Source organism: Grosmannia clavigera, assembly GCF_000143105.1.
Source record: "Grosmannia clavigera kw1407 unplaced genomic scaffold GCSC_113, whole genome shotgun sequence".
Classification (NCBI taxonomy): Eukaryota; Fungi; Ascomycota; class Sordariomycetes; order Ophiostomatales; family Ophiostomataceae; genus Leptographium; species Leptographium clavigerum.
The window spans coordinates 1,772,991-1,794,883 of NW_014040831.1; the positions used below are offsets into that span (position 1 = coordinate 1,772,991).

A 21,893-nucleotide genomic window follows, 5' to 3' on the forward strand; every position below is an offset into this window, starting at 1 on the left:
AGGCCCATACTGCAGGCATTGCCTGCCTGTTGGATCCCACAACTTCACGGCTCTCCTCAACTCACCTCACTAGCAGCAGCAGCAGCAGCTCCTCTTGTCATCCCACCCTCCGTTTCTCCCACCTGCCTCAATTGTCTCTCCACTGTCTACTTTTTCTTTCCTTCTCCCTCTTTACATCCTCCTCTTACTTTCTTCCTTTACCATTGAACTTGACCGATCATCCTGCCCCCTCTCACTGGCCTGTGGAGTGTCGTGTTAGACTACTCACAAACAGCCTTCACGGACGAACATCGACCCTGCAGCCTCCCAGCTCTGTTGCGGCTACGCCACACCAAGCCCATACCAAATTGATCGAGACAACGGCTCCCGGGCCTTAATAAGCTCCTGCGGCCCCTTCCACACACCCGCTTGCTTCTCACTTCCACCCTTCCCTTCCCCAATCGCACTCTCTCCTCGAACCACAACGGCCGAGCCAATTGTTCCCCACTCTGTTTTGTTCACTATCCGCTTAACGTCTTCACTTTGCCGCTTGCCGCCCGACCTGCCTGTGACCGCCGTCGCTCTCTGCCATTGCAACGCGCACAAATCTCCAGTCTGCCTACTGCGGTCCAACATCTGGCCCGGACTGCGATCGTGTGAGGCGGATGAGTCCAAGCCTCCTTGCATCCTTCTTTCTTTCAACCGTTGCATAGACTTGGCCATTGTCGCTGCCACTGACACCTGCACTTAAAAGTGAGCCATGGCTGTTCAAGCGACTTTGCGATCTTCTACTGGGAGCATCACCTTCTCTCAATCAGATCTGCCTATGTCCCCTGGATCGCCCGCTGGAAACAAGCTATTGGCCATGTATGCTAAGGATGAGACGACCCTTTTTCCCCTTCTTTGCTAATCATGCTGCCAGGTCTACCTCATCTCGTTCCAGCGCCGATTCGCATGCGCAGCAATACCAACAAAATTTCCGCAACTTGTCGGCGCAATTCATGAGCCCAACGAGTGATATCGGACCGTCTCCCGTAACATCAAATGGCACAGAAACAACAGAAATCGAAGACGATGAGGCCGAAGACAGCATTGGTGACCAGCGAAACTCTCAGGTATGCAGCCCGTTACCACGCTGGGTGCCCACAAAGAACGCTTGTCGCTGATCACCTGTCATCAGCTCATTATGCTCAGAACAAATCTTCCGAGCCACATACGCCAGGCTTCAAGCGAGGAGGCGGTCTCTGTCATCCATGCGCCGGAGAGCTTTCATTCTTGGGTAAGCGTAAAATCATTACTTTTACTGGTCATTGCCACTAACACACCTATTAGATGGAGACCAACTCAGGAACAACAGTCCAGCAAGGGGGCGACAGGGTCTCGGGGATCATCAGCCCCCCAGTCAGCGAAGCAGAAGACAAGGTAAACCTTCTGCAACTTCAAATCACACAGGCAGCAATGCTGACCACACCCGGTACAACAGACCCACCAGTCTCAGGCCCCGCCACCTATCTCAACAGACGTGAAGCCTGTCAAGTACAACATCGACTCGGCCACACCACAGGCCCAGACCCTCGATGACATCTTCAACGATCCTTCGAGGCGTCGCTCATCGAGCGCTGGTGGGCTGGAAAGTACGTGCTGCTCCTGCTTGGAAGTCTTGACCTAGCCTTGAATTTGTGCTGAACAAGTGACACAGACATCCCGGAGAGTCATGAGTCTGACCTCTACAATGATCACGGTTACGACGACTATATCACGAGCCCCCATATGGACGGTGGCGGAGAGATTGTTGCTCTGCGAGCAGCTCTCGAAGAGTGCTGGACTCTGTGCAATACACTTGCAAACCTCAGCTCCATTCACCGGGAAAGGGTATTTAACAGCTCTGGAACCCCAGATGCACATGAGAAGGCCTGGAAATGCTGCTGGAAACTGTGTCAGCGGCTCTACCACAGCCGAGATGAGGCTTCCGAAAGCTTCAGTGTTGGGACCAACCTCGACCTGTGCCGCGATTTCTGCCAGGCGCTATTTGATGTCCGCCAGCGGAAGGACCCGGGTGCTGACTCTGTCTTTCGAGTCTGCTACGAGCTCAATAACCAGTATGTAGATCCCATGTGTCACGCAAACCTTTGCTGTTTGCTTCCGTGTTTGTATCTAGAACGACTATGCTAACTTCAAGCTTCCTTCAAAGTCTATATAGCGGCCAGGATTGGCAAAATCTGCCCGAGCCGTTTAAAGAACGAACGCTGGATTTCTATATCACGCTCTGCCACCGTCTGATGAAGCAGCGCAGCGAGCTGGCCGAGGAGACCGACTCGCTGCTGCGAGCGTGCTGGTCTTTGGCAGAGATGCTCTTCAGCCTGCGGCAGAACTCACGCGATGGCAAAGCCCCAGACGAGGAGCTCCTCGGATCGGCTGTGCAGGCCTGCTGGGAGCTATGCGACATCTTCCGGGAAGGATGGACACAGATACGACCAGACCGTGGCACGCCACGTCCAAGCCAAATCAACTTCCAACAGTCGCTGCAGCAGCAGCCGCAGATGATGGACACTGCTAGCATTATGTCGTCCAACAGCCGGGTGTCCAACCACTCGAAACGCGACAGCTTCCCTGGCTTACAGGATCGGCCCAGCTCTGTGGCCTCGACACGGAAACTACGAAGCTCGCAGATGCAGGCACAACCACTGCCAACACCACAGATCCCCGAGACGCCAGTGACCGAATTTGAGGACACGCCTGTCTCACCCGAAAGCTCAAGTCCGCAGATGCCTAACATCATGGTGCTGGGAACAAGCAACAGCAGCAGCACGGACCTGTCATCGCGAGGAAGCCATGGAGCGAGTAGCAACGGTAGGCAGCAGTGGCCCAGCAGCGCATCCAATCTGTCGGGCTATTCACAAGGCAGCAACAAGACGAGCAGCACCGCTACGACGGCGACTTCGGCTGAGGACATCAATGTCACGCGCATCAAGATGCTGATCCTCAAAGCAGCCATGAACATCGGCTTCAGCCGGGACGCAACCGCGACTGATGGAAAGGCCGCCAGCAAGTCACTACAGGCATTCGTGAAGAGCCTGCCGCCTGGATCATTTGGCAGCCTCCCCGCACACGCCTCTCTGCTGCAAAGCTACAAGAGCCTGGTTCTGGCAGACGCATTCCGGGCGTCCAACAGCCTTCCCAGCCGGGGTCGACGTGTGGCTGCTTCGGATGCCGCCAAGAGCGTTGGTTGGATGATGCTCCGGTCGAATCAATACGGCTTCCTGCGAGATCTGTTCAAGCTGGTCTTCAGCTTCCCGCTCGAGGAGGCCGAGGGCCGCAAGACGTCCAGCATCGTTGTCTGATAAGCCGGCAAAACAGCACGGTTCATCTTTATAACTCACCTCCCTCGGGCCTTTTTTTCACTCTACACGCACGCACACGCACACGCACACCACAGACGATATCGGCCATATTGCACCATGGCATGCATCCTCTGCCCACAGTGCCCTCTATATACACCTCGCTTCACCCACGCTGCTGGTCTTCCTCTTTTTAGCGAGATATCCCTTTGGTCAGTTGTGGAATTTTTTTTTTCTTTTCTATTTTGGCCCCAGAGGGGGTTTCTTGTCTCTATATCTTGCTTCTTTTCCCACGGTCGGACGGTCTTGATTGGGCAGACTGTTGCTATTGGGATACTTCTTAACAGCCCACACCATATATTGCGCAATACTCTCCTCGTCATTGGGAGTTATGGGGTCTGAATTCCTGAACATTTTACTCGCACCCTAGGAAGGACAAAGGGAGTGGTGGGTGGCCGGTCTGTTTGGTATTTATGGTATACTTCTATATTTATTCCGCTTGTGTATTGTTGCCAGCCTACATAGTCCGCTTTTGTTTGTTTGTTTCAGCCATTATAAAGCTTCAAAGCCTCTCTGGTTACTAGGGACAGCACAGTCCATAACACAATCCTTAACCGACCGTTGCCTCGATTGCAATTGCCGTTCTGTTTTAGCCCAATCATCCTAGTATAACTCCCTTGAATCCCATGGTTGTGCACCATGCTTTTGGGGAGTAAAGTAAGATACAAATTTGTCAAGTTTCACCACGCAAAGCCACGCAAAAGTAAGTCAGGCCAAATAAAACAATATTTTAAAGAAGAGCTCGTCTTGTTCCTAAAACATTGGCTATTATGGGGCCTCGCCCAAGAGAAAGCGAAAGGCCAGCGAAACGGTAGAAAACGGAAGTAAAAAAATCTATAGCCACGCAGTAGTCCTACAATGTAGGCCATACAGTTTTGCTCTTGCCTGTTCTATGCACGCCGGCAGCTTCCTATCTCAAGATCCTCCTTGAACAATAAAAAAACACCCACCCGGCCCGTTCACTTCATGTCTGGTTCATTGTCCTTTCAGCTTTCCTCTTCGTATTTCGTGTCGGTAGAGTAGAGTTTGGTTTGTTGTAAACAGTCTGGGCTGGCCCGCTAAGCGCAGCCAAAAGACCGAAATACTCCGTTACATACGTAAGAAATATGGCATCTTACGTCCCATCAATAACGGGTTCGCGCATCCAGATAGCTGGCGTGTACAGACACACAACGCTGAGACGAACCATCAAGACATGACCGCATATCGCGATTCTTTTGGCAGCTTTGAAATGTACCATCCCAGGTAAGCAAGACAAGCTAGTTGCCTATGGTTTCGTGCCCGTCTATGGGTGCCTCTTTTGCGACCCGTAGAAAAGGTCCCATCTGCTAGTTCCTCCAGCCGTGTTCCATCGGCTGGTTTCGATGAGCCAGGTGCGCTTTATCCGCAGACTGAGTATCATCTTCGTATTTTCGTCGAGTATATGGAAAAGAGACGCCCAAGGGTGCTGGCAGCAAGTAAAACACAAGCCTGTTCCATAGCAGGACGAGACAGTTTGTGCATAATATGGCCGTATAAACATATGCACTTGTCGTCGTAATGAAAGTAATCCGCTCCTTTCTCTTGGCTGAGCGAGGGTCGTTGCCTCTGTTGTCCACATGAAAACACACCACCTATACTTCCAGTGACTACACACTCTGAGGATACACATTGGCAGGCTGGCAGTTTAATGCATCAGTAAATTGGGCTCAGACATTAGTTTTGCGCTGGGTTTACTTACAGGGCTGTTGATAAAATTCTTGCGGTTATTTCTCTGCTTCTTGATGTGGCTCTTCAGCCCATTCGAGTCCAGTGGTTTGAGAAGCTCAAAGCTGCAGAGCAGCTCCGACGAGACCGACATCACAGCGCCCCAATTGTCGAATTCGCCGCAATACTGACGCCGTGTTAGTGAGATCCATGGCAGGACAGAAAAACCAAAAACAACAAGCTTGACTTACGTTGGGCGCACTGAACACCGTAACCAATACCCGGTCGCTGAAAAACTCGTAGCCGTCCTCAACGACCATATGCGCGCGGCATACCAGATCAAAGTCGTGCTTGACCAAGAAGTCAGTGATAACCTTCTTGTTGAAACAGTAGCTGACGCCGCGCTCGTTCGAGTCCCAGTCTTGCTCCATGTCAGCCGGGTCGGACCATAGCAGGTCGTTCAATAGGCCATAGTCGGGCACGTCTGTTGGCCGGGTAATGTGGCGAATGTCGTCCATATGGTCGAGAGCAGGCGACAGTCCGCCGTGCACACAGAAGATCTTCCCAGCCACGATGGCAGCCACGGGCAGAGTGTTGAATGTGTCGATGAAAGTTTTCCAAATCTTGACGTTGCAGCGACGCTTGCACTCGTCGTAAAAGCCGTAGACGCGTGTCACGTTTGCACACTCGTGATTTCCCCGTAGCAAGAAGAAGTTTTCAGGATACTTGATCTTGTAGCACATGAGAAGTAGGATAGTCTCGAGAGACTGCTTCCCCCGGTCGACGTAGTCACCGAGGAAGAGAAAGTTGGATGACGGGGGGAAGCCGCACATCTCAAACATGCGGATCAGGTCCGTGTACTGGCCGTGAACATCGCCAACGATCTTGACCGGAGCATCCAGCTCGAGCAGCGTCGGCTGTGATAGGAAGCATTCGCGAGCGCGCTGGCAAATAGCTACAATTTCGGCGTTCTTAAGGCACGCAGCCTTGGTCACCTTGCCTGCGTAGGCAGCATCCAACAAGCGCTTAATGTAGTCATCGATATCGATGCCCTGGATGTCGCCCATGGTCATGTTGCCGGCCTCCTCGACGCCAGGAGTGCCAGGAGCCAGCGGCCTTGAGGCGGTCGAATTGCTGGCAATGCTGTCACGACGAGAGAGAATGGACTGGCCTGGTTCCGACAGTGGCATGTTCGGGTCTGGGGCACTTGCAGACGGTGGTGATTCGGACACGTGATCGACCTCGCCGCTGGCCTGGGCCGAGCTGACATTATGTCTGCCCGACTTCATAGAGGCCGACTGGATTGGCGACGGCGGTGGCTGCCTGCCATCATCGCTTAGCGGCGACGAGGGTTGGTTGTTGTCGATTGACGATGAGACTGATGTCGGAGAGGAGCCGAAGTCGGACCGGTTCAGACGTGAGGACGGTGGCATAGACGATCGGTTCGGTCGGCTCGAGATGGCATCTGATCTTTCGGCACCAGCTTCGCCACCGGTGAGAATGGCGGAGGAGCGTGGGCTGTCATTTTTCCCACCGGGGATCTTGGATCGCAAAGAGCGGAAGGAGCGCGTCGAGTCTTTGGTGTCAGAGCGACTGAAAGAAGGGTAGGACTGCAGGCCATCAGCGCCCGATGCCTTTGAACTGCCGCCTTCCTTGGAACTCTGGTTTCCCATCTTTCCAGAGGGCGGGAAGCTGCCAGCAGGAGTGAAGCTGCCGTGTGAGCGATCCTATCGAGGAGAATCGCTAGGCGGTATCTCTGAGGGAAGGGGATACGGGTGGCGACAGGGATTCAGAGCGGGCGGCGACTGGGGATGTAAGCTGTTGCGATCGGTTCTGTGGACAAAGCGAGTCCTACGGAGGATAGAAGATCTGGTCCAGAATGGACAGAGCACACTGAGCTCTGGTGAAAGAGCGGTGTCCCGAAGTCGTCTCCGTGGTTGGGGAGTTTACAAATGGTCGCGGGAGCTGCGGCAAAGGGAGTGGGAGGGGGCGAAAGCGGAAGATGGTCTCGAGCTTGCGACAACGTGGAAGATGAGATTGCAATGGAGACTGAGCGGGGAATGCTGACAGGTGGAAGGCCTGGGGAGAGAAGGGTATCGCAGGTCTTGGCTATGTCGAGCAAAGAGTCCTGAATGACGAGGGCGGATTTGTCTGCAAAGAGGTGTGTAGTAGTCAGAAGGGCTTGTTTGCTGAGACTAAGTAATATTCTGTATGTCAGCAAAAGTCGCCACTGGATCGGATTTTAGAGGACGCGCCGAGGACAAGAAAGGAAAGCGGGTCAGGGTCGAGAGGGATAGCAGACAAGGCTCGGGCGCCGTGTCGAGGGCAGTTTGGGTCGAGTGAGCCGACTCCAGGCTCGAAGGAAGCAAATGAAGCAAAGAGGACGATAAAGAGCAGAGCGAGCGAATGGGGAGGGAAGCCGGGTGTGGGGTTACTGACGCCTGGGAAAGTGTCTGCGAATATCGAACTGGCGATGGAAGGGTGGGCCACGGGGTCTGCGCCTGACTGCCGTTGCGATACGGGGAGTTCGGGGGCCTGTTGGAAGCCGCCTGACACAGGTGCGATGGGCTGATATCTTACAAGAGGTTTGAAGTTGGGCGTTGCGATTATTGACAACGTGGATCTGGGATGTGTGATGGTGGAAAGAGCAGGTGGAGAGAAGGGTAGAGAGTAGAAAAGTAGAAAGGGTTACGGACGGAAGAGAAGAGGGGGTCTGTACCGGTCAAGATCGACAGCGTTGTTCTGAGTGGGCAATAGAGTTGGGGACAGAAGGGCTAGATCTTGGCGAGACGCCGGTCGGGACCCGTTGACTGGGCTCTCGCTTCCTTTGTTGTTTTCGTAGCAGGCCAATGAGGGGCGCTGCAGTAGTGCCGTTCTTTTGAACGACCGTTCTGTTGAGCAGCAAGGACAGCAAGTGAGGTTATTGGCAGAAGCGGTGAGGGCAATGTGTCGTCGTGCACATTGGGATCAAGGGGTGTGTGGTCCTGGTTGATATGGCTCTGGCAATCTAAGGCACGGCTGTGGAGCGAGGTGGGAGGGGGGTGAGGGATGTGACGGTGATGCCTGAAGCTGACGATGTCGGGCACTGAGGTTCACGAGAGCGAGGAATAGGAAGAAGAGAGAGAGAGAGAGAGCGAGAGCGAGAGAGACGGGCGAGAAGCGACGAAGATGACAGCAGCCGACAGCGGGGCGAGAGTACAGCGATGGATGGTCTGGTGGTTCGAAGCGTTGGAGTCGGAGTCGGGCTGCTGCTGCACTACTCGGCCAAAAGAACTTGGCTGAATGAGCAGACGATCACGGATTGGCCGAGAACAACAGTTTGCAACAGGGGTTGGCTGTGATAGTGTGATAGGCGATACCAAGCTAGAGTCGCGTTGGGGGGTAGCGGCGGCGAGAGTAGTGGGGAGCAGCTTGGGAGAATAGGGTAATTGGAAGAAGAAAGGCGAGGGGGCAATGGGAGGAGGTGCAGAGGCGACTGGATTCGACACCGAGGGAAAGACAGCCTGCGGCTGTCCTTGCGTAGCGTTGCAGCTGCAGCGAGGATGGAGAAGGCGGGGGCCGCACAGCGCCCAGAGAGTGGTTGTGAGTGGCCGCAGACGAGGACGACTTGGCGGTCACGAGGCTGGTCCGGGATGGGATGTGGGATGGGGGATGGGGACGGCGTGCAGGAAGTGAGGCAAATCGAAGGGAAACGGGGAGAGACAGAGGCAGGAAGAACGGGGATGCGAGAGCAATCCAGACGCACGTGCCGGGCAGGTTCGCTGAGGATAGCTCTTTCCCACAGCGTACGTGTCTTGATGAATACAAGGATTACGTATATTTGCGGTCCAGTCACAAGGCAATGGGGCAACGAGAATGAAGCGACAAGGCAGCCGTGAGATGGAGAGTCTGGCCACCGAGACGAGCAGGCGGCGATGCTGCGATGCTGCGATGCTGCGATGCTGTACTGCGAAGCGAGACAGGCGCGGCACGGGCAGCAGTCAGAGACAGTCACCCGGATGGTGGGTGATAGTGCAAGAAAACAGCCAGCCGATGCTGCACAGGATGCAGAGGACGTCTCGGCACGTTGGACATACGAGACAGGATGGCAGGGCCGAGTGGCAGGGCCGTCTGAAAAGGCAGACCACCATGGACCGACGACAGAGAGCTACTAGCTGCCGGTGGATCTGAGCTGTCTCAGTGCTGAGTAAGGAGAGCTAGGGCCATGCACATACGAGCTCCGGTTGCGCTTTTCCGCACAGACGTGCTTAAGCTTTGGGCCCTACGCGGCCATCCAGTGCGGCCAGTGCCATGGGAAATATGGAGCCGCGATGCAGCCCACTGGGCCAGACCTGCCGGCGGGGAGGAGGGGGCGCCGAATAGGGGTGACGGATAAGGTTATGTATCTTATTTAGAGACCGCGATCTCGAGGCGGCCAGGCGAGCAGCTCTGGTGAGACGCAGGTCCGGGAGAGAAAACAGGATGCGCCTGATTACGCGAAATTGTGATGCCGGAGAAAGAGAGACGACAGCAGGCGGAAAAGCGGGGATCGGCCCTAATACTGTTCTATAATTAGGGGGGTTGTTGTTGCTGCTCACGCAAATCCTTTAGCCATCGTATTTAAAATTTAAAGAATACTAGGCAGCTTAGCCTCGTGGCTGTCAGGCCGCGTCGCCTCCAGCCCAGAAAGGAGTCTTCGATACGGCAGTGACGTCGCAGCTAAAGCGTTTTGGCTGGGTGACGCAACGAGCGAAGAGCTGGGGACGAAACAGGACGACTCCGTAGCGAGAGCAGCCTTCTCGCTCTCTCAAACGCCAAATTGACTAGGGTCGTCGGCACCAATTTCCCCAACCGCACTGACGATCCTCTGGGAATCGAGGGCAGAAGCTTGGCTTAGAAGGGTCTCATCTTGGTCGTGCAGAGCTCGCAAACCACTGGAACGGATGTCTCGTGTTCTGTACGGAGTAAGATACGTTCACGTCTTCCTCCCCCAGATCTCCCAGCCTGGCCGCACTCGCTGCGGCTGTGCCCAGAAACATGACAGAAAATACGTATACGTACTCGTATACACGTAGCCGGGGCTGAGCCATGCCGCTAGTCCTCTTCGGGCAATCGTGGCAGGCTGCTCCACCAACGAGCGACTGTCTCCTGCGCCACTCAGCGTGCTGAGCCTGGAGAAACGGCGGGCCAGGGCAGCCAAGGCACCGCCAACCAAGCTTGCAAATCCATCCCGCCAATCCCTCTGCTCGACGAGGCCGCTTTGCTCGTCCCCTGTCGGCTCCCCGAGAGGATAAGCAGTCGTATTTATCAGTGTCTTCTGCCCAGTCCCGTTGCTGTTTCGTTCTCGTTCTCTTCCCATATTCCACCGCCCACCTTTTCTTCACGTTGTAAGATATCTCGTTCCTATCCACCGCTATCATCCTCAGGTCTTTGGGCTTCTCTCTTTCTCGCTACTATCTCGCCAAAAGTCGCTCATTCTCGTGAGCATCCGTCTCTCGTCAGCGCCCAACCGCCCAAGATGGTCTCCGGCGGCCGCGTCGTCTGCGTGGCGTTTCCGTTTGTGCTTGCGGTGATCAGTATCATCACGCTGCTGATTGCCGGCCTGGCTGGCGTCACCAGCAAGTCGCTCTACATATTTCAGGTCAACACAACGGGCCTATCGATCAGCGAGTCAGAACTGCTATCGTTGTTGAGCAGGCGGTCGGACGAGCGGTCCATCGAGCGTCGTGTCGACTTCCACGATACCTCTCTGCTAGCCAAGACGACGACGACAGCCGCAGCAGCCGCAGCGACGACGACAACTACAACGACGTCGACGTCGTCCAGCAGCAACATCACGGCGTCGGATCTCAGCATCGGCAAGCTGTACGACATCAGCATCTGGAACTACTGCGAGACGCTGCAGTCGGGCAAGCGCAACTGCTCCAAGACGGGCTTCAATTGGGCGGCCGGTGCGGTCAACGCGACCGAAGAATCGCTCACGACCATGGCTGCAGCGGCGGGCAAGACGCTGAAGCTGCCCAAGACGGTCAGGGCGGGGCTGGTGGCGTTTGAGAAGCTGTCGCACTGGACGCAGATCGTCTTTCTGATCGCGCTGGTCAGCCTGGCGCTCGAGATCGTCGTCGGGTTCTTCACCAGCTGCAGCAAGACCATCGCCTGCCTGACCTATCTGGTGGCCATACTCGCCGTTTTGACCGTGACGGTAACGGCCGGCTTGGCCTCGGCTACCGGCATCGTCATCGTGGCCGTCGTGCGTGACGACCTCAAAAAGTATGGCGTCACCGCCTCGCTCAACTCGCACTACATGGCCGTCATCTGGATCTCGGCTGGTGCCGCTATCGCTGCATCCTTCTTCTGGATGCTGTCGGTCTGCTGCTGCAAGCCTGAGAGCCGACGCCTCCGGGGCCCTGCTGTCGCCCCGGCTGTCCGCTTCAACGACAAGAGCGTGCCGGTCGGCTCGTACCAGCCGCTCAACGACCCCAATCACTACAACAACTCGTTTGCGCCGCAGTACGGAGCTCCACGCCAGACGAGTGGCCGGGCGGACCTGGCGTACGAGCCGTACTCGCACTCGCGGGTCTAAGCCGTCATGAAGCTGAGATGTGGTGGGGACGCGGTGGAGAGGGATCTCCTGGACCGTTCGCGCACTCGTTGCGTCTGGTTGCCCATTTGGCATTGCTGGCGTTCAGGACCTTCAAATAGGGAGGCTGTGGGTTTCTTTTGTTTTGTGCGTTTTGTTCACGTCTAATGTTTGCTATATAACCATGATCATTGTTGGGCGAAGGCTCAAAAGAATGAGAACTATGATGCTTTAAACGTTGTGCACGTGAAGGAAAGTTTAGAAGTGATAGTAAACAGCAAAGGGAGGCGGTTGCGTGAGAGCTATGCACAGTGACATTGAGATGTGGGGGTATTTTGCTCTTAAGACAAGTGAGGCTAAAATATGGCGCAAAAGTTTTCGCTATATCAACGACAGTACGAGGCTGTTTCGGAATCAGTTTGACGGGCAGAAAGAGGCAGAAAGAACCAGGAAGAGACGCAAAGAGACGGAAAAGCGCCAGGAACGGGCCAAGGAGTGGTTCTAACCGAAGAGCAGAGTCTCATCTCTGCATCTCTCGCATGGACAGGCCGCCGAGGCTGCATCGCGCGGCACCGCCGTTGTGCCCGGTGACGGCGCTTGCCTTTTTCCAGAGGCGGCAGCCGGGCATCGGCGAAGCAGAAGCAGCCGAGTCTGTGTTTCTGCTCGCCGCCGAGGACGGCTGGCTGTGTGTGTACGGTGTGTACGGAGACGCTCGGTCGACCACGTCTCTCGGCCGGTTGCACGGCCGGCTGCCTGTCTTTTCCGAGCAGGCCATCCAGGGGTGCTGCGTGGACGAGCACGACGAGGGCGACGTTCTCGTCTGGGGCGGCCGATCGGCAGCGCTGGTGCGCCGAGAGCAGATCGAACGGCTGGGAGAGCAGCGAGCACAGAGCACAGAGTGTGTGGCAGCAACAGCCTGTCTGGAGGCCCGGGCGCCCGACTGGATCTACGACGGGCTGCTGCCACGACGGGCTGGCGGTCTGGGCGCGCTCGTCACTGCGCACAACGAGGTGGTGCCGTTCCGCGTGGATGGCCAGAAAGGACTGGTGCTGGGCGCAGCCATCTCGCCGTCACGACCGGGACTCTACGCGGCCAAGCTGGCATGGGGCGAGGAGGAGGAAGACGAACACAACAACGGTCTAGTCGTGGCAGCGGGTACAGCCTTTGGGGAGATTATCGTGTGGACGTGTCGGCTGGCGGACAGCAGCAGCGACAACGACAATGACAACGACATCCAGGTCCTCGACGTCTTTTCCGGACATGAGGGCTCCATCTTTGGTGTGGCGATGCGGCCGGCCTTGGGACTTCTGGTCAGCTGCAGCGACGACCGCACCATCCGGGCCTGGCCGCTGCGATTAAAGCAGCCGGGAGGCCGTGGTGGTAGCCGTGGTCGCGTGCTGACAGAGGCGCGCGAGACGGGCTTCCTGACGAAAACAGCCGACGATGGTGATGCCACGACGACCCAGTCTCCTGAGGCTCTGGCCGTCGTCATGGCACATGCCTCACGCATCTGGCACGTGCGCTTTGGGCCGGCGACGTCCAGCCGCAGCAGCATCGGCCTCTTCTCCTTTGGCGAGGATGCCACGGCCCAGGAGTGGCGTCTGGTCCTAGACACGACCGCGTCCTCTAGCTGCTTTGAACATGTTCGCACGCTGTGTGGTCACGCCGGCAAGAACATCTGGGCGGCCGCCGTGCTGCAGCCGCGCGGGACATCCGACCAGCCTCCTCTCGTGGCCACTGGTGCTGCTGACGGGAAGATCTGTCTCTTTGCCGGCGTCGACTCACAAGAACTGGAACAGGAACAAGAACAAGGTCACGTGCCGCCATCTCGGCCAGACGGTCCTCCCAAGACGCGGCGCGACGAGGTCTTCAACAACTACGCATTCCTGTCCGGCCACCACGTCCTCGCCGCCACCAGCCACGGCCGCCTTTTTCTGGGCAGCATCCGCATGGACGCCGTCGCCGCCTCGACCACCACCTGGGCCGAGGTCGACGTTCCTCCGGCGGCTGTGGTCACGCTGCAAAAGTACAACGTCGTGCGGGCGCCGCGTGCCGACGCCGGACCAGCCGTCCAGGGCCTCGCGCTCGTCGGCGGCGCTGGCGGACGGCTGTTTATGTATTCGCCGACATCGTCCGATAGCGAAAGCGGTCGGCTGCAACCGCTGGACACAGCCGTGGCTGGCAAGGTGGAGGACATGTTCTTCTTGCCCGACGAGGAGGAGGGCAACGGCGGCGACGACAGCACCGTGCGTCTGCAGGTCGTCATCGCCGTGCTGGCTCACGATGCCCTTCTTCTCGACCTGGCCGTGTCCGCTGTCGATGGCCGGGTGTTGAGCGAGCGCGCGCGACCGCTGCGACTGCCGTCTGGGTCTGATCACGTGACTACCACAGCGGCCGGTCGATGTTGCGGGCACGTGATCCTGGGTTCGCGCAAGGGCCAGCTGCTGCTGTACCGACGAGGTGGCGACGACGACGACTACGACGAGACGCCTTCGGTGGAGACACACACAGATACGCGCGACGCCATCCTGACCGTGGTGCCGCTGCCGCCGCAACCGGGCCGGCCACGGGCGTCGTGTTCAGCGTTTGCAGCGACAGCCCGCGACGGCACATACCGGATCTATGCAATAGAGGAGAAGGAGCAGCACGGTGACGCAGCAGCTTCTGCTCTCTCTTTCCAGCTCCGTCATGAGACGTCGCTTCCATTTGGCCCGATCATCCGCGACGCCTGGTTTGTGGACAGCAGCAGCAGCAGCAGTCCGGAGCTCGTGCTCTGCGGCTTCCGCAGCTCGCGGTTCGTGGTGTGGAACGAGACGCGACAGCAGGAGCTGGCAGCGGTAGAGTGTGCAGGCACGCACCGAACGTATGCGTACCGGCTGGGGGGAGGCGGGGAAGTGCGGCTGGCGTTTACACGGGGCGGCCGGCTGCACGTGTTTGCGCAGACAGCGAGTCCGCTGGCGACGGTGCGACCAGGCGGCCACGGACGCGAGATCAAGGCGGTAGCGGCCAGTGCGAGCGGCCAGTACGTGGCCACGGGCGGTGAGGATACGGTGGTGCGAGTGTGGGAGGGCAGGCGGATAGGAAATCAGCCAGACGGCCATCGAAACTGCCTCGCCGTCCTCAAGCGCCACAACACCGGGCTCCACGGGCTCGCCTGGCTCGGCGACGACTGTCTCGTCAGCGCTGGTGGAGCCGAGGAGCTGTTCATGTGGCGCGTCAGCCGCATTGCCGACTCGGCCTACGACGGCCTCGCCGTGCTCTGCGCGTCAGCTTATCCAGACCGCGTGGGCGATGACAAGACGCTGCGCGTGACGGCCGTGGACGCGAGCCTGGAGGCCGATGGGACTCTTCCGGCGAACACAAAGGCGAACATGCTCATCACCATGGCCCTCTCCAACTCGGTCCTCAAGACGTACCGCTACTGTCCGGCCGATGACTGCTGGCAGCTGCTGGCCCGCGGCCGCTACACCGGCGCCTGTCCGACCCATGTACGCCATCTGCGTCTGCGGCCACGTCAGGCCCTCGTCGTCCTGGCCGCCTTCACGGACGGCCACCTGTCGGTGTGGCATGCCGACACAGCGTCAACCTCTAGCCAGCCAGCTTCGTATACCCTTCTGCGCACCACACAGGTTCACCGCTGTGCCGTCAAGAGCCTGGACCTGTGGCAGCCTCTGGTCGGTCCTGCACGGCTGGCTGCCGTTGTCGTCACAGGCGGCGACGACAACGCCCTTGCTGTGACGCCCCTCGACAGCGACGGTACCGACTACGCATTCCGCACGGCGAGCCGCGTGTCCAGCGCCCACGCAGCCGCTGTCACCGGTCTCTGCATTCTCGGCGGCGCACAGCCGTCGGAAGCGGCCGTCCGGCTGACAGTCGTATCCTGCAGCAACGACCAGCGGGTCAAGGCCTGGGCTGTGCACGTGGGGCCCTCGGTGCAGGTGCAGCTCCTCGACAGCCAGAGCAGCGCGGTGGCCGACGCGGCCGACATGGAAATGGTGGACGGACAGGAAGCCGACGGCGCATCGGTCATGGTCGTAGGCATGGGCATGGAGACGTGGTGTCTGGCAGGAGGGGAATAGCATGGAACGGGAGTTGTGAAAGGCATTAGCAGGCCATGCTCAAAAAGAAAAGTGCAGAAGTGCAAAAATACAAAAATACAATTGATCGTGGCAGGGGTCGAACCTGCGATCCCATCCGATCAATACTGAATACTGTAAAGGACATGCCCTAACCACTAGGCCACACGATCATTGGAGCGTGAATTTTTGGCGGGGTTCTAGCATATCAAGACCTGAGACCTCTGATCTGCGGCCGCCGTACCGTTTGCGCCTGAAAAATATTCGGCGTACGAGACGAATGTTGCAGTGCCCACGTTACCCAGCCCAATGCCCACCAGTCGACCATCATGAGCTTCACAGCAACACGTGCTCTTACGCGCCACGCCGGTGCCGGTCTGGCCCGCTGCACAGCCGGGTGAGCACTCGTGTCTGCGGAGTGGCGAGCGAACGGAAGGGCGAATATGGATAGCATGACTGACAGCAGCTGCAGCAGTCGATGGCCCACGCTCGTTCTCGGAGCAGTGGCAGCAGCAGCGACGCCCACGGCGTCCACGGCCAGTCTGCCGACGTCGCCGCTCTGGCAGCCAACGGCCGTTTCGAGACGGGAGTTTGGGCACAGCATCGTGCGAGCGAAAAAGGCCAGCGGTGGCGGCAAGAAGGGGGGCAAGGCGGACAAAAAGGACAAGGCCTCGCCGACGGCCGAGGACGATGATGGGGGCAACCACCCGCAGGCGGACGCGGCCGACCCGTTCAACTTTGCCGACGTGGAGTCGCGCTGGCAGCGCAGCGACGCCCACCACGAGGACAAGTTCCGGGAGCTGCGACGGGCTCTGGGCAGCGGAGCGGCAGATGGCAGCGGTGCCGTAGACCTGGACGCGATCGGGGCGACGCCGGTGACCATGGCCGCGTCGGGCAGCGAAGGCGCCACGACCACGACGCTGTCACAGCTCGCGCTGGTGATCCCGCGGGCCGGCGGCCGCTTTGTCGAGCTGCGCATGCACAGCGCCACCAGCCGCAAGGCCATCACGCGTGCCGTCCAGCACAGCCCACAGTTCCGCGGCCAGCAGCCCCAGCCAGACCCCGACGATGAGCTCGTCCTGCTCGTCCGCATGGGCGGCGTGCATGAGGGCGCCACCGAGGCTGCCGCTGCGGCTGTCGAGCGCGCCCGCCGCGTGTCCGACCTGGCCAACGGCTGGCGCGCGCAGATCCGCCGGGCCACCGCGCGGCGCCAAAAGACACATCAGACCTGGCGAAAGGATGGGTCCGTCCGGCCCGACGACCTGCACCGCCTCGACCGCGACTTGCTCCGCGGCCAGGACAAACACCTGGCCCACATCGACACCGTCGAGAAAGAGGCCGTCCGGCTGCTGGAGCGGACTGGGAGGCGGTGAGAGGTGGATGAGTGATGAAGTCGAAGAGATGGAAGAAGAAAAAAGGTCATGTCCGGGTACAGACGGCAAAGCACGCTGGAAACACGGCGGTTACAATCGGTACAATCGCAAGCGGTTCATTCTACAATACAAAGTGCTATAATAGCCGTAGACCATCTGAATCTACTGCCTCGCCGCCTGTCCGCCCTTGCTGCCCGCCATCGCCGGCAGCAGAGACCGTACCTTGTTCTCGACCGCGCGTCCGGCTGCCGCTGACCAGGTTGCGTCCTTGCTGCGGTACCGCCGCAGCGCCTCAAACACGGCGCCGCCGCCCGTTGCCGTCTGGCTGTCGCCATTGGCGTATAGCCCGCGCACTGTCGTGTCGAGGATAGCCGTCTTGGTGGCCACGCGCACAGGAGCAATGGCACGCAGCGCCTTGCCGTCCTTGCCATCCTGTCCGTTCTTGCTGAGCTGCTTCACCAGCCGCTTCGACAGCAGCGCCTCCTCGGCCGCCGTCCGCTCGGCCACGCTGTCAAAGAATACCGGCTGCCCGCTCATCAGCCGGTCGTAGGCCGCCGTCGGATTCGGCAGCTCCGCACAGAACGGCATGCCGCCACCCAGCACGCGCATCGCCCGCAGCACTGCGCCCGTGTTGGCCGCCGCCGACGTCGACGAAGCCACGGCTGGCCCGTAGCCCTCGAGGCTCTCGCGCGTCAGCGATGGTCGGTACGTCGTCGCCGTGCCCACCTCGCGCTCCTCCAGCCAGGTCTGTTCCTGCACCGTTAACGCATTCGGCTCCTGCTGCTGGCCTCGCTTGCCGCCACCCTCCTCGTCCTCGCCGCCCTTGCCGCGTCTCTTCATCGGCCGCCGCTTCCGTCCACCGCCTGCTCCGCCTGCTCGTCCGCTGGCCCGTCCGCCGTTTCTTCCTCCACCTGCTCCAGCCCCGCCTCCAATGCCACCCATTCGACTGCCCGCAAATCGTCCCGTTCGTGCGTTGCCCGAAAACCCGCTCCACACTCCCGTCGGCCCCGGGAAACTGCTGCCGCCGCCGCCACCGTTCGATGGCCGCCGTGGAAGACTTCGCATGTTGATCACTTTGCTCGCCGATATCGTGCTCGATGCCGTGATCGCATTGGACGATGTCAGATTGCCGCTGCTGCTGCCACCTGCCGCCATCGCTGGCCGTGGCGCCCCGAGCGACCGCGCATCGGCTACCGGCACTGCTGCTGCCGCCTTGTCTCCATCACCCCGACCGAATGCTCCAGCTGCACCCAGTGCTCCGACCTCTGACGCGGCCGCGGCCACCCGATCCCGTCGTGCCGGCACCTGCTTGAGCTTCCGCTGCGATGGCGTCGTCGAGAAAAAAACTGCTGCCGCTGCACTGCGAAGAGCAATTGCACTGCTCGGCAGAATTCTCCGTGGCACCCGCTCCAGCACGGAGCAAAGAGCCGGTCGATTCATTTCGTCTCGCTTGTCGTCGTTGCTTTGGCGGCGCTCCGATCCCGTTACGGCATCCTCAGACCACGAAAAACGAGAAATGAAAATTGAGCACAATGCCGTGTCAACCCTGATTGGCCAATTCGCACAACATGGACCCACATACAACCCACGCTATTGCTCCACAAACATGCGCTGTAAAACAGGTGTGTATGCCCGCTATTGTGTGCTATAATAATACGTCTATTTTATTACTCCAAGTTACGTGTGACCAAAAAGCCAAGAACCACTCCGATCAGCTCTCCCTCAGCTGCTCTGCAGCGGCTTGCCCATCCCGCCGTTCGTCACCATCTTCGTTACCTGGTACTCGCCAATGCCGAGACCAGAACCCTCACGGCCAAAACCAGACTCCTTGACACCGCCAAAAGGCGAAGCTGCCTCTGAGATCAGCCCGACGTTCACGCCCACCATGCCGACCTCTAGGTGCTCCGCCACCCGGTAGCAGCGCTCCACGTCGCGCGAGAAGAAGTAGCCCGCCAGCCCGACCTCGGTGTTGTTGGCAATCCGCACCACCTCCTCCTCCGTCTCAAAGGCAAACAGCCCTGCCACCGGGCCGAATGTCTCCTCGTGTGCCATCCGCATCTTCTGTGTCAGACCCGTGATCACTGTCGGCTCAAAGAAGTTGCCGCCCAGCGACGGGATCGTGTGTCCGCCCACAATCACCTTGCCGCCGTTCTTCTCCGCGTCCCGCACGTGCTCCTCCACCTTGCTGACGGCGCGGTCGTGGATGAGCGGCCCGTGAGTCGTGCCCGCCTCAAAACCGTTGCCCACCTGGAATGCCCGCACCTTGGCCGCCAGCCGCTCAGCAAAGTCGTCGTACACTCCGCGCTGCACAAAGATCCGGTTGGCGCACACGCACGTCTGGCCTGACGACCGGAACTTGGACTGCACGGCCGCCTCCACGGCCGCCTCCAGGTCCGCGTCGTCAAACACAATGAACGGTGCGTTGCCGCCCAGCTCCAGTGACATCTTCTTCAGCGTGCTCGAGCACTGCCGCATCAGCAGCTTGCCCACCGTCGTCGAACCCGTGAACGACACCTTGCGCACCGTCGGGTGTGTCGTCAGTACCTCACCCACCTCGGGCGTATTCTTGAGCGCCGTGATGATGTTGACCACACCAGCCGGAATGCCCGCACGATGGCCCAGCTCCGCAACCGCCAGCGCCGTGAACGGCGTCTCGCCCGGTGCCTTGCAAACCACCGTGCAGCCCGCAGCCAGCGCAGGCCCGACCTTGCGCGTGATCATCGCTGCCGGGAAGTTCCACGGCGTGATCAGACCGCAGACGCCAATCGGCTCCTGGATCGTGTACACCCGGTTGCCCGGCACGCTCGACTGGATCGTCTCGCCGCGGATCCGTGGCGCTTCCTCGCTGAACCACTCGTAAAAGTTGGCCGCGTACACCGCCTCGCCCTTGGCATCCGCCGTCGGCTTGCCGTTCTCCCATGTAATCAGAGTCGCAATGTCGTCGGCATTCTCCATCATGAGCTCATACCAGCGACGCAGCAGCTTCGACCGCTCGCGGCCCGTCTTGTGCCGGAACGAGTCGAACGCCTTGGCCGCCACAGCCACCGCCGCCTCGGTATCTTTGGCGTCAAACTCGGGTGCCACGCCGATAAACTTTCCGGTCGACGGGTCGTTGACATCAAACGTCTTGCCAGAGCTCGCCGGGATCCACTTGCCATCAACGTAGCAGACGCCCGTCTTGAGTAGCGACGGGTCTCGCAGCTGTCATTTCGTTCTTCCGTCAGAACAGCCTATGCAGAAATAACTTCTGGTCTCATCCCTTACCTTGGGGAGCATGGTGGAAGCTAGGCGTATAGGAACCGACGGGAATGGTGATTTCTGAAAACAGGATCGTCTGTGAGAGGCAAACCGAAAAGCTGGTGAAGAGGAAGATGAGGACGAGAATCGCAGAGACGTTCGAAGAGCAGCCATTGTCTTCTCTCTTTCTGTCTCCTTGCGGCTGTGATGGGTAGGAAACGGCTACTTTAAGAGATAGCTCTCATCTATAGCGTATGAGGAAGTGTGTCACTTCCGAGAGGACGTCCGAAGAACGGGCGCCAAAGCCAGTGTAAATGACAGACGATGCACGCGCACTGATTGGCAGTTAGATCCGAGAGTGGGGTAGCGATACTCGGTTGCGGGGAGATAAATTTCGTCAAAGAGGAGGTTCAAAGAATTAACGAAGCAGAGCCAGTACAGAATTAAAATGGAGGGGGCGAAATGACGTCTACATTATACTGTTTTGCTTACTAGTAATGACGGATGCGCCTGCCAATGTAGCGGAGTAGGCTTTCATCGGCTGGACCTGCCGGATTTGATCTGTCTTATGAATAGCACTACTGCTCGTCTCTCATTTTCGTTAACGGTCTAAAAGCGTCGAATTTTCAGCGCCGCCGGTTACGGCGATTACGGATCAGTAGTGGTCGCAGCCGGCTCGGTTCCGGCCTGGAACCGTGTTTTTGCAACGAAGCTGGCCAGAGAGTTGAGTCCAATGTAGACCGTGTTGGACAAGTACAAGGTATTGAAAAGTAACGAGCCAAGCTTTGGAATTTAAGACTGGTTCAGGGAGACGAAGCCTGTCTGTGATACTTGGGTAGACAGTGAGTTAAATCGAATATGTTGGTGAATCTTCAAGAACTATCATTAGGCACACTCCTTGTAACTCTAGCCATACTCTACTTTGTCTTTTGTCCTCCGTCTCTGCCCTCCTTCGACCAGGCAGTGGTATCCTATCCTGCCTCGTGGTGGAAAGTTGATACCACCCTGCTAATAGCGCCTTCATGCGGTCCATCTGATTGTACGGGTGTGGGGAAGCAGATGATCATCTCACGGGGTATAAGTCTAACATAATGAACATTGTTTTCTAGTGGTGAGAGGGTGTTAGGTTTTGGCAGAGCGCATGGCCTGGAGAACAGCTCTGAATCAAACACGGGAAGAGCTGTTGTCCTGCAGGCATGGACGCTTGGCGGCTCATGTGTGAAAGTTCCCTCGCAGACAAGCACAAGGGTGGATGGAGACTGCATCTGCAAAGGAAGTAGCCTGTTGATGTCGAGACATCGATACAGCGGTGATACAGTTCGGTCACATATATATAGCGTTTGGCTGTTCCCCAACTGCTTTGCAATTTCTGCAGCAATAGCCGCAGGTATACGAACATCGTTGACAGCCATAGAACATATCACTCATGTATTCAAAGGCAGATTCCTTCCGTTCGAACTAGTTCACACTTTCGTCCTTGGCTTTCTCGGGCACATGCATATTTTGGTCAGCTGAACAAAGGGCTATGGACGTCACCCGCCAAAATGTAGCCAGAACTACGTCAGAGCTACTCCATAAACGATGG

The 21,893-nt window shown here is 58.3% G+C and overlaps 7 protein-coding genes across 7 annotated transcripts; 3 read left to right on the forward strand and 4 right to left on the reverse strand.

The window, feature by feature from the left end:
- Positions 1-739: 739 nt before the first annotated feature.
- CMQ_4143 (uncharacterized protein) lies at positions 740-3,320 on the forward strand (the record flags this gene model as incomplete). The annotated part of the gene is made up of 7 exons (XM_014320081.1): positions 740-846; positions 902-1,094; positions 1,160-1,258; positions 1,312-1,401; positions 1,463-1,613; positions 1,679-2,078; positions 2,171-3,320. The coding sequence occupies 7 exons, from the start codon at positions 740-742 to the stop codon at positions 3,318-3,320; spliced, it is 2,190 nt and encodes a 729-aa protein (XP_014175556.1).
- Positions 3,321-5,005: 1,685 nt separating this feature from the next.
- Positions 5,006-6,736, reverse strand: CMQ_3501 (serine/threonine-protein phosphatase pp-z; the record flags this gene model as incomplete). The annotated part of the gene is made up of 3 exons (XM_014319439.1): positions 5,006-5,035; positions 5,098-5,250; positions 5,315-6,736. The coding sequence occupies 3 exons, from the start codon at positions 6,734-6,736 to the stop codon at positions 5,006-5,008; spliced, it is 1,605 nt and encodes a 534-aa protein (XP_014174914.1).
- A 3,199-nt stretch (positions 6,737-9,935) lies between these two features.
- CMQ_3753 (uncharacterized protein) lies at positions 9,936-10,401 on the reverse strand (the record flags this gene model as incomplete). The annotated part of the gene is made up of 2 exons (XM_014319691.1): positions 9,936-9,997; positions 10,104-10,401. 2 exons carry the CDS (start codon positions 10,399-10,401, stop codon positions 9,936-9,938), a joined length of 360 nt encoding a protein of 119 aa, XP_014175166.1.
- A 159-nt stretch (positions 10,402-10,560) lies between these two features.
- Positions 10,561-11,625, forward strand: CMQ_3322 (uncharacterized protein; the record flags this gene model as incomplete). The annotated part of the gene is made up of 1 exon (XM_014319260.1): positions 10,561-11,625. The coding sequence occupies one exon, from the start codon at positions 10,561-10,563 to the stop codon at positions 11,623-11,625; it is 1,065 nt and encodes a 354-aa protein (XP_014174735.1).
- Positions 11,626-12,161: 536 nt separating this feature from the next.
- CMQ_3460 (WD repeat protein) lies at positions 12,162-17,071 on the forward strand (the record flags this gene model as incomplete). The annotated part of the gene is made up of 3 exons (XM_014319398.1): positions 12,162-15,679; positions 15,988-16,095; positions 16,174-17,071. 3 exons carry the CDS (start codon positions 12,162-12,164, stop codon positions 17,069-17,071), a joined length of 4,524 nt encoding a protein of 1,507 aa, XP_014174873.1.
- Positions 17,072-17,233: 162 nt separating this feature from the next.
- On the reverse strand, positions 17,234-18,511 carry CMQ_3945 (uncharacterized protein; the record flags this gene model as incomplete). Its single annotated transcript, XM_014319883.1, has 1 exon — positions 17,234-18,511. The coding sequence occupies one exon, from the start codon at positions 18,509-18,511 to the stop codon at positions 17,234-17,236; it is 1,278 nt and encodes a 425-aa protein (XP_014175358.1).
- Positions 18,512-18,793: 282 nt separating this feature from the next.
- CMQ_4107 (succinate-semialdehyde dehydrogenase) lies at positions 18,794-20,347 on the reverse strand (the record flags this gene model as incomplete). Its single annotated transcript, XM_014320045.1, has 2 exons — positions 18,794-20,272; positions 20,336-20,347. 2 exons carry the CDS (start codon positions 20,345-20,347, stop codon positions 18,794-18,796), a joined length of 1,491 nt encoding a protein of 496 aa, XP_014175520.1.
- Between the last annotated feature and the right edge of the window lie 1,546 nt (positions 20,348-21,893).